This window comes from Apostichopus japonicus, chromosome 13 (assembly GCF_037975245.1).
Source record: "Apostichopus japonicus isolate 1M-3 chromosome 13, ASM3797524v1, whole genome shotgun sequence".
NCBI lineage: Eukaryota > Metazoa > Echinodermata > Holothuroidea > Aspidochirotida > Stichopodidae > Apostichopus > Apostichopus japonicus.
The window spans coordinates 17,974,282-17,986,602 of NC_092573.1; the positions used below are offsets into that span (position 1 = coordinate 17,974,282).

The 12,321-nt window shown below is 36.8% G+C and overlaps 1 protein-coding gene across 1 annotated transcript in view; it reads right to left on the reverse strand.

Annotated features, from left to right (window-relative positions):
* The window catches only part of LOC139979238 (sorting nexin-2-like), a 42,055-nt gene that overhangs the window by 15,068 nt on the left and 14,666 nt on the right, over positions 1 to 12,321 (reverse strand). The window contains exons 10-11 of the mRNA XM_071990007.1: positions 7,703 to 7,908; positions 6,651 to 6,794 (exon numbers count right to left, since the gene is read on the reverse strand). Of these exons, the coding sequence (XP_071846108.1) occupies positions 6,651 to 6,794; positions 7,703 to 7,908 (350 nt within the window). The remainder of the gene's footprint in view (positions 1 to 6,650; positions 6,795 to 7,702; positions 7,909 to 12,321) is intronic.

Sequence of the window (12,321 nt, forward strand, 5' to 3'; positions counted from 1 at the left end):
GTACAGGGTAGCATCATTACTGAATGTGAATAATGATGCTACTCTCTGCACATACTATAAAGCATGTGTACAGGGTAGCATCATTACTGAATGTGAATAATGATGCTACTCTCTTCACATACTATACAGCATGTGTACAGGGTAGCATCATTACTGAATGTTAATAATGATGTTACTCTCTGCACATACTATACAGCATGTGTACAGGGTAGCATCATTACTGAATGTGAATTATGATGCTACTGCAGTATGTTAACATTCTGTACAGTAGCTCTTCTTGTTATAGCTCTGTTATTAATAATCTCTTACAAAGTGACAAACGAATATATCATACAAAGTGTTTATTGATTTCAAATTTGAGCAAAATTAATCATCTGAGTGAGACTAACTATGGATCAGACAGTACATTCTACAAGTATTCCATCAAATGAGGATTGGCGACTTTTACAAAACATATTTGAAAAAGCAATTCATCTTATGTTTGGAATGCATTGTAACCAGAGATAATGAGTTATTGATTGTCAATGCAAACTGCACTTTTGGGAGCGAAAGTCATTTTCAAAATTTACAAGCTTGTTCATATCATATCCAAAAATGAACTAAATTTGTTTCAGAATATTTCAATTTGTATTTTTTTTTTTAATTCTTATAAAACTGGATCAGCTAAATCCTTGCATAAGAATATTTTTTTTGTAGTGCATGAAAATCAATTTCAAGGAATTTTTTTGCACTATCAAGGTCAAAAAGTTGCCCATCATGGTCTGTAAGGAACATAAAACATGTCATTTTTTAGAACTCATACAGTCCGTTGATTTAAGGAGAATATCACATACGTGCAATGATTGGAAACTTGACAGTGAGTATATATTTTTTTATGCAAAACCAAATATTCATGAAAAGTAAGAACTTATTTCAATCAAGGTTGGGCCTATTGAATTTTATTGTAGTTCATACCGAAAAGAAAAGAAAAATCCAACGAAAACGACTTTGTTTATAATTTACTTTATCTGAAATTACACTGGGATTGGGTATGAGATGTTTGACAGTATTTATTCTTTGTCTTGTCACAGATGGATCCATTATTAACAAATAGTATTAATTGCATAATATTAGGTAATTATAGAATTTCACATTCTAAATAACGTGGTGTGTACAGGACAGATACATTAGTGCACAGTATGTATCTAAGTATGCACACAAGTGTGACTCTGCAATGTGAAGAATCCCTTCATAATTTGCACAAGAAAACAAACAATTAATACCGCTTTTAATGCTGTTTCATGGATGGTAGAAGACAACACTCATTTCTCTGCGATGCTTGGAATTTCTGTCATAACCCTCATCATTAACTACAAATACATTAATGTTACACCGAGAAAAGGAGCTCACATTCTCGCTAGTGCAGTAATGTAACACATTGCATTCCAACTAAAATGTTAACGGACATAAAATGGTAGGGTTCCAATTAGTCAGCTATCGACTCCACTTATCGTCTTTAAGTCAGGTGCTATACTTCACAACTGAAAGTGACATATTCGGTGAATCGTGGAGATGTAAACATGGGAACAATTGTTCTCCATATCCAGGACGCAGGTGTAGCCCTTGCCACCTAAAAGGCCCAATTGAGGTCACAGTAGGCCCAAACAGCTGAAGTGATCAGGCATAGCTACATTTTACTGGACGGTTGTCTGGTTATTTTAATGGGTCTTAAAGCAGTATGCAGACTTCAATATGCCTTTAAATTAACTCTTCAAACTTCTAGGACAAATGCAATTTATCTACATTAATATCCACATCTTGCAGCTGCATTTAATACTGGTACACCCTGAGAGACAGCATGAATGCGACATAAGAAGACCTTGACTTGAGTAGAACGAGGTTGAGCAATGGCACAGTATTTCAATACGTAACTCCCCTCTACTATTACACTTAACCCCTACCATACTCTAGCTGTACAGAGCCTGCAATGTTCCTAGAGAGGTTACAGCTCTAGCTCCCATGGAGATCAAATAAGCCCCACATCAGGGATTTCTCCAACACCTGGACCTAACACACCAACAGATAGATAGCATGTATGTATACAGGTTATTAACTCACATACACTACCCCTAACTCAGCAGACTCTTTGAAGTTTTCAGAAACTTGTCACTCATTCTTTCCAGCAAAAAATTAAAACAGTATCTGAATGTATCTAATTCTTTACACTTTGTTTTGTGCTTTGCTTCAAAGGATATCCCTCTGGCTGAGGTTAATTCACTAACAATATTACATGAGTTACTGTTCTTGTATCCTTAGGCCAATACTGAATCCTAAAGCATTTTGTATCCAGGATAATTTTTTAATTAGGTGAATTTTTATGAATGCACCTGGCAACAGCACTGTTAGTAATGTCCTCACGGCAACTAAACTTTCTTCTTTTATGGAGGGAAGGGGGATGGAGGGGGGGAGGACGAATAAAAGGGGGGAGGACGAATAAAATACTTTAAAACTGAGGAAAATATTTGAAACAACATTCTGTACTTTTTCAAAACAAGTTACATTGTCATGAAATTCTAACCGAAGAGAACATTGAGAGCTAAGGAAACATTCCATATGTATCACATTTCAAGAGCATCAGGCAAGAACCATTATTATAATACAACAGCAAAGCTTCTAAAATCATCCCTCATGATAACATCACAGACTAGGTACAGAAGTTACTAATCTAGATCTAGAAGATCTGGAATTAGGAATGTTCAACAGTATTATTGCGATGAGCTTCTCAAGTGACAGTATAGATTATTTTTCTTCCTTCCCCATTGAAGTGTCATTGCCTGCCACCAGAATGCAGTCATCTGACTGGTCAATATATTATATGTATGTACCTTTAGCAATGTTCACATGATGGTGAGAAATCTTAAAGCTCTTGAAGTGTCTTGTGCAGCATAGGTAGCATACCATTAATGAACATAAAACAGCATGGGGGGGTAGGAGAAAATTATCAAGTTCTACTGAGCTGGAACATCTACCACCGCCCCACCAGATCAAGGGAGACTTCTGTTAATTGAGACAGTAATTCAATCTCCTATCTAGAGTTCACCTGACTGGGATACTTCTCACGTTTTTCTCATATTGTGCACAACACATACAGTATCACATGACCAGGACTAGATTTTCAGTTTGTAGCCACTTGGCTCAAAATTGTCAGTCCCCCCCCCTTCCCCCAGAAAAAAAAAGGAATGGCTTATATCATATTCCCACTTGCACTTTCCTTGAATTATTAATACAAGAGCAACATTAATTTGTACAGACACTGGCAAATTCACACGTATTTAGCCACTTAAAGGCATTGAAGACTCGCCCCAAACCGCGTGCGGCCATCTGAAAAAGTTAACTTTCTGTTGCTTGCACGTGACATTTTGTTTGTGTCGCTACAAAATGCAAACAGTACAGATACCTTGTTTTCTTTAGCTTGACCTGAGATGTCCATCGCTGTATCGTTTATACACTGTGCTGTGGGTATTGACCGCAGCTGTATGTACTGACTGTACACTAGTGTCTAATTACCGACGGTAGCAAGCTGTGTGTGTATTTTTTGGGATCGATGGTAGTGTCTAACACTTCTGTTACACCTCATTCGAAAGTAGGTCAGATTACCGGCATTAGACGTTTCTTTTCACACCCATTAAACAAGATGAATTATTTTGGTCTGATGACCTTGAAATGATGACATAATAAACAACTAGGTAAATAATTGCTGAATAGCATCTTCAGTACATGTATGTGGATGAGAATCATGATCAGGAGAGGGGTGAGAGAGGGGTGGAAAGAGCTGAGAGAGGGATGGGAAGTGGATGGGAGTAAGGATAATGTATGTCTAATCGATGATAAATGAAAATATGCTAATTATGAAAATGGTTGATAGTTAATTTATGAAGCTCAACTTGATCCAATTGTCATGATTGCTATCGATAGATGTTGTTCAGGTCACCACCCAACTCAACTTGCGCTAAAACTTGAGATATTGTGTTTACAATCTGGCCGTCACATACAGACACACACACGCACGCACACATGACAGACAAAATGGAAAAAGTTACAGTGTCTTTGGCAACGTATTAATAAGTGACCAACAGTATGCAACAACTTTCCCATTAGAGTTGAAAACGTTCCCAATGCCCTCCGTACAGAAAATAGTTACACTGTTGAAATTAGCAAGCATTGGCTTCTATTTTATTTTGATATTTTGATAAATAGTATTGCCTTGTTCAAATCAAGTTATGTATAACAAAAGTTACAGTCGTTGCTAAGGGAAGCCTCGCAAATCTAACCGCCGGTTCCGGGCCGGCAGAAATCTCGCACCCCTTGCTCATTATGCATGTGCATATTGGTCCCATGGTTGAATGCACACACGCTGGTTGCCAGCCGGAGTAATGAGCACAGCGTCCTGACAACACAAGGCTGGTTATTCTTCACAAACAATGAGCAAACTTGGCCAAGTGACCGGATTAACTTTTGCGGTTTTGACAGTCAATAGAGCGGTAGTTTATGTTGCAAAGTGACTTATACACTAAAATCCGCCACTACCAAATGTCCGAGATTCAGTACTTTATATAATTCTTGCAAATCTTCCACGTTATCAAACCTCACAAATAAAATTTCTTGGGTCTCTTATGAACAATTGTGAAACTCCGCTACTCGAAAGTTCGATAAAAGCAGCCTTTACCTGGGCCTATACATTATCAGCCTTGTTCAACGAGTGGTACGTAACTATGAATTAAAAACTGAATCAGCCATTGCATTAAATATATGCCCCCCAAGAACTTCAGAAAACCCATAGTGACAAACCAGAATTTAAACAAAACAATAGTTAAGCTATGCCACATATGTATGTTAAAGAGAGAACATCGACCGTAACGTTGATCTCTGAAGCTAACTGCGACACAAATTCAACGAATAAACAGATGGTTTAGGCTTGATTTTCCCATTGACTTAGTGTGTTAGGCTGCCATGTGGTTAGAGATAAAAGTTACTATTCGGTGAAAATTTTACTATACGTACATCAGTTTACAACTGCAGTGTTTACCCCTACTATGCGAAATGGTTTTGTCCAATAAACCAAATCCTGAATGCTGGTGAGGTCTTTTCCACTCACCTGTAACATTCATGAAGCCACTAAAAAATTCATTCTACTAAAAAAAAACATCACATACTAAGAAAAAAATTACTAAAAAATTGATCCCTTGAAAACTCATGATTTAGCTAATGTCAAGTTCAAACTGTATTCAAATGTCAAGGTTGAAATTCCTGCCCTGGATTTGGCTAATTGTAAAACAGAGACACTCCACACTTAATGAATACAGAAACAGATTCAATTAAAAGGATTTTATGTAATAAATTCCTGTTGACATGCAAATGAAGTGAGTTCTCTTATTCACTGTTAATGGGTTTATCACCCGATATGGAGCCATCCTGTAATTAACATTTCTGCCCGTTAGGCAAATCTCTATGTGTTTAAAAAAAAAGGAAAAAATGGATTAACTTATTTTTCACAACAGTCTGTGTTTCTTTGTTATGTGTAATTTTACATACAGTATCAGCTAAAGAGTGTTTATGATGACAACTTCCACATGAACGGAAAGCAATGCATGATTAGAAATCAGACTATTTTACAGAAATGATGATGAGTTATGGTGATTGCTCGTAGGAGAAAAAAAAATTGTGAACAGAGGGAGAGAGTTACTTGTGGCTACTTGCATTTCTTATGGAACTTAAGTCAAACCCCCAGAAGGGAATAATTTAATGTTCACATGTTTGTGTTTAAAAAATGGCTACCCATCTTTCTACTTGTATACGTAGCAATCTGACCATTTTCTATAGCACTCTGCAATACCCGATATATTATTCACTGCCCAGCCGAGCTACACCTTATACCACCATATATCAGCAATCTATTTCTAATTATTCTGCCTACTTTGATGATAATATTAACGATCACAGCCGAGAATTATTTATGCAAACTACCCTCTGCCTGTAAGATCGCCCATTTAGGACAATATTTTCTATACTACACTTTCATGTTCCATTTCAGAGCACTCGTTCTAACAGTATGAGCAGTATGAATGGTATTTTTCTATCTTAATAACCTTAGGAACTGTTCATACTGTCAATACAATTGCTTTGAAGCATCATGTGGGAGGACAGTGTAGAGTGGTATTAGCATTACGAAACTGTCCCAGCTGGCTCCTAAGACAATGATGAATGTGCTATGGACCTATCCCTTTTGTAACAGATCATCCATATTCGGCTATGAAAAGTAAACAACTTTTCTTTGAAATTTTTAAAAATCTGTTGCTCTCCCAATCTGACTAAAATGCAAAATGAAATGAAACATGTTTATTTTATTAGATAAGAATATGTAATGCAATCAACATCTACCCTATCCCACCACAACCCCCTCCCAACAACTTCCTCCACTAACAAGAAATGTGATAATTTATCCTCATTCCTGCAGAATGATTTATAGAGCAACTGCTTGTACAAGTCTAGCAAACTGGACTCATTGTTTATTGGTCAGTACATGCAGGCCTGTGAGTGACCTCTGACTAATCTTCATACTCACAGAAAACAAACAAACAAATGACAAGAAAAGGAATAGAAGAGGAACTTACATCTTTAATTTCCTGTTCGACTTGTGGCAGTTTTTCTGTTTTGCCCGTGGACTTTAATTTGGCTTCCTGTTCTCTTTTCTTTGCCAAGTTGGTCTGGGCAGTCTGCCAGTTGTGGAAGGTTTTCTCTCTTTCACGGAATGCTTCCTGACGTATCACATAGAAAGGGAGGATGAGACGGAAAAAAATAAATGAATAAATAAGTACAAAAAAAGAAGACAAAGGAGATAAAAGTGTCTGTATCACCTTAACAGGTTAGTAGTAATCTATAAACTAGATGTAGCTAAAGGAAAGTATCTTGTTGTACCTTTTAGAGTATGTGCAGTGTTATTCCTTAGGTCAGTGTCCCTCCACTCGATCATTGATGCAGCTCTTTGTGTTTTTTTTTTTCTTTTCCAATGAACTTAAAAACTTCACCACTGACTGCACAAAGAGATTTTAGTCGAAGCGAAATCCAGTTTTGAGCATTCTGGACCTAGAATAACAGTCGATGCACCTTTTAACAACAGACAGAAGTTTGTACAGTTTCGTATACAGACATTATACTGTGATATTGATGAAACACTGATGCAACATTGTTGTGACTTAGTGGTGAAGGCAACGGGTTTGCAATCTAACAACTACAAGTTTGATTTCTGGCGAGATCATTACATTGTACATTTTTGGCAAGAGGGTTAAATGGGGACCCTGTGTTAGCTATAAACTTGTAAATATATTTGTGTGTGGTGTGTTATGGCAGCATCCTATGAGATGCACAATCTATGTCCCAATGAGGACATGTAAATTGCACACTGAAGTGGCCCATGTAGGAGCTGCTTTAAAATTGTCCAAACATGGGTATGTGGGTGTAACAAGTTACCAATGACCAGGAGTTAACTGTTAGTAAATCCTGTAAGGCCTTAATACAACATAACAGTTAACATTGACCTTTCAAGTCCTAACATTTCACTCAAAATGTATTTCCATGGTAAAATCCATCATACTGCAGATGCAACAAGCTAAGTACTGTGACTGGCAAGTCCAGGTGACACATACAATACTGTATCAATACTCACTCTCACAGCTGCAATGAGCCCAATATAATCCTTTAAGAGTTCTGAAAGCACATAGAAGTCCGTTGCTGCCTGACTTGACTGTAGTTGTTCGATATTTTCTTCTGTCTCAGCTAACTGGGAGATGGCGCGAGAGAGGGCAGTATGTTCCTCTGCATTCCCCAGCATGGCGCAGCTTTTAGCAAAGACTGCTGTGGCATTACTCAGCTCTGCAATAAAATCATGTGAACAATCAGGTCAGCAAATTGTAAATGAAGTATATCCCCCCCCCCACCCTATTACATACATTAATAGATACATATAAATATACATTTTTTTGTTTCCAACTCTCTGCAACTTCAATTATATAATAAATAATCAACAAATAAATAAACGGACACATGAACAAATAAATAGTTTATAGCACACTCATTGTCCTGTTATGAACATGATTGCTTGGTACTTTGGTTATTGCTCTGTTTCATATCTGGAGAGTGTGTTTAGTAATAGACTATGCATTGATAGGCAAAGGCCCCTTAAACCAGCTTTGTGTTACACTTTTGATAATCTTTCCCTGCCATTCCATACTAACATACTGTATATGAAGTCGGTATATAGAATCAACTTGTAATGTTCACTTCTGTTCACTTTCTACTTTTATCATAATCCTTTCTAGAGTAACATCTGTAATCTTAACTAGAGTGACAGCTGCAGTCTCACTTAGACAGACATCTGCAATTTTATCTAGAGTGACAGCTACAGTCTTATCTAGAGTAACAGCTACAATGATCTAAAGTGACAGCTAAAATCTTATATAGAGTGACAGCTACAGTCTTATCTAGAGTGACAGCATAATATTATAGAGTAACAGACACAATCTTATCTAGTGACAGCTGCAATCTTAGCTAGAGTGACAGTGATAATATTATCTAGAGTGACAGATGCAATCTTATCTAGAGTGACAGCAATATTTTTACTTAGAGTGACAGAAATATTTTACTTAGAGTGACAGCTGCAATCTTATCTAGATTTACAGCTGTACTCTTATCCAGAGTGACATCTACAATCTTATCTAGAATGTAGCTGCAATCTTATCTAGAGTGACAGCTGTAATCTTATCTAGAATGACAGCTGTAATCTTACTTAGAGTGACAGCTGCAATCTTGTCTAGAGTGACAGATGCAATCGTATCTAGAGTGACAGCCACATCTTATCTAGAGTGACAGCTACAATCATATCTAGAGTGACAGCTACAATCTTATCTGAGTGACAGCTACAATCTCATCTAGAATGTAGCTGCAATCTTATCTAGAGTGACAGCTGGAATCTTATCTAGAGTGACAGCTGCAATCTTGTCTAGAGTGACAGCTGCAATCGTATCTAGAGTGACAGCTGCAATCGTATCTAGAGTGACAGCTACAATCTTACCTAGAGTGACAGCTGCAATGTTATCATAGTGACAGCTACAATCTCATCTAGAGTGACAGCTACAACCTTATCTAGACAGACAGCTACAATATTATCTGAATGACCGTCAGTTCATCTGGTAACAAATTGCTTTTCTGCAAATTGAATTATCAAATAAGGTAACATTTGCCTTTTACATTTTTCTGATTCTTAGAGGGATCATCAATTGAAAATATCAACACATTCTTCAATTCTGTAGACAATAGTAATTTCGTCTCCGTTTCTTGAGGAGCATTGCTCTGAAACTACTTTGAGCAAGCTGCTTTGACAACTTTATTCATCCTCTGAAAGCAAAAATCTTATTAAATATACCTAGCTGATTCATGGCACAAATTACCCTCCAACCTGGTATGCATCTCCTTGGAAAGGAAAGACAACTAGTGAAAACTAGAAATTTAAGCTGCACAGCAAAATGATTTACGGCCTAACATGGGACTCTCAGTAGATTGCGTTACATCTGACTAACTCCGTGGTTGATTAAATATGTACAGAAACCTTCCAGTGTTTGAAATTTCACTGGTGTCATTAAAGCTAAGAATTAAAGAGAAGCCAACTTTCCAATATAAATTTTGGTTGGTAGCATATAAAGAACTGGCAGTAGACTACAAAGTTGTTTCTTCCCATCCATAACATTTCACATCTCCCTCACTACCTCCCCCCTCACCCACTCCCCATTTGAATCAACAACATCCTACTGTAGTCCACTGATTAATAGATGGCCATGTTTACTATGAATCCTGATAAGTCACAGACTAACAACTAAATGTAGTCAAAAATATGTTCAGATAAACTAGTCAATGTCTAATGCATGGAAGGATTTCACTTGTTGGGGGGGGGGGGGCACAGGGCCAGGCAATACATGAGGCCCTTTCAGCATGACTAACATGAAAGACAAAATAAACACACAAACCAATAACCTTACCTCAATGTTAACCAACCATGACCATCTCCCAATCATATTACACTGTACTGTACAATGCTAGAGATAATTACTACAGTGTTATTAAAACAGTTTAATTCAATACCACATAAACACATCTTAGGTATTCAGATTAAGTTTAGACAGTCCTGGCAGCTATCATGTGGAATATCTATCGTATTTGTAAAGCGCCCTGAGACTTCTGTTACAGGCGCTTAATAAGAACTGTTTATTATTATTATTAATTTTACCCATCTTTCTAAGACTGCTATCTTTAATGTTCAAATACATATAAACAGGGGTCCCTGAAATGGAAATCCGGGGCCAGGGCCTGGAGGCCCACCCTAAAATTCTGTGCAGTCTACATATCTCTGGAGTTCTTTCTTACCAGGTTGCAATTTTTGATAGGCAGCTAAAGCTTTATTACCAATCACAACAAATGCTGTTCATAAGGTCATGGAAACTAATCTTTGGCTGACGCCATACTAGCTTTTGTCAATCACGTGTCTTGATTACAGAGTACTGACATTTCCGATCATTTATAACATATTTTGCCACCCACACAAAATTTTGCATTTTTGAAGTATTAATTTTGCAATTTATTATCTGAAATGAAAACTAAAGAACATTCACTGTAATGAGATTGTGGCATGGAAGAAATCTTCACAATCAAGGCAAAACGTTTCCTCGGTATGATACGCAAATGCAATAGATACACAGTTTGAAGATTCTTGTTAACTCATCTTCAAGAAAAGTATTCCACAACCTACTGGCAATTACTGTAGCATCCATGTGCTTTAACTTTTGACATTTCAAAAAAAAAAGATAAAAAAAGGAACTGCTTAATATTTGATAACTGCGATGAATACTGGTAAATAGAAGTTCCTATTTCCAATTTAATTTCATGTTGCCACTGTTTAATCACATTTCACATATTACCACAGGTTTAACTCATGGGCATTTACTTTGTGCATTTTATCACAGAGACAATTTACACAAATCAACACCTTTAGAGCCATGTCTTTCACCTCTATCAGATGTTGCTGTCGATGAATCGTTTACAACAGACAAATTAACAGCCTTTATTATGTAAAGCACCAGGCAATCCCTCAAGCAATGAAAGCAAATCTAGTTACCATATGGATCTGGGGGTGAATTCCAAGGTCAGTGGCTTTTGAAATCGGGTCCATAACCTCGAGAACATCCACGAGGTTAATGACAGGATATGAATTCATAGAAGTAAAAAAAAAAACCTAACTGGGCAAAAGCCATTTTTCATTCTTTACTTTTTATATTAGTTTGGTGGTTTTCTAATTCAATTATTCTCGAAATGATTCTTCTAAAGAGAATCCATTTTTCTTAACATATTTTCTCAATTTGTTTGTATGTGTATTGTTTGCCAACTTCTCCCCTCCAATTGTTTGCAGTTCTTTGAGATTTTGAGGTAAATGTAAGATATACTGTATATACCCTCATCTAATTATTGGGGTTCCTTTCATCCCACATACCTAGCAACGATTGTTCATGAATATTCATGCCCATTCATGTCAACGGCATCATTACATTTTCCAATAAACTTAATATTTGAAAAAAAAAAACAAGAACAAATTTTCAAATATGTCACCAAATTGTAAACGTGAGGACGTGAGTTGGGTATGAGGAGACTATGAATTGGGGGCCATGTCAAAACAATGTAATCTAAATAAACAACTAAGATACATTAAACGAGGAAATAGGAACGTGAAGAGACACTGCTTTTTCAACTTTAGACACTATTGATTTAAATTTTAAACCCTGAAGGGGTTAAGATAAAATGCAGATGGGTCATTGCAAGAGGATGAACATTTTATCAAAAATAAAAGTTAATCAATACAAATATTAGATAAACCATGATCTCATTTGTACCACAACACTGATTGCAAATTGCACAGTTGGAACCATTGAAACAGCCTATAAGCAGTGTCCTTGGGTTAAAATTGAAAACAGCTTAATATTAATACTTTCCTCCTTTTAGTACAACACTAATTTTTCACGCATTAGTTTGACCAGACATTTGGATAGCCCTGGCACTTATTTGCAAACTCTATTCAGGATTTCCTCAAAAAGTTGAGACAGAGGGACAGTGAGGGGATGGTGTATTACTGAGATCTCAAGGGTGCAGTATGTCACATTGACTATTATGACCATATAAACTTGAGACAGAGGGACAGTGGGGAGATGGTGGGAGGGGAGTGATATGTATTACTGAGATCTCAAG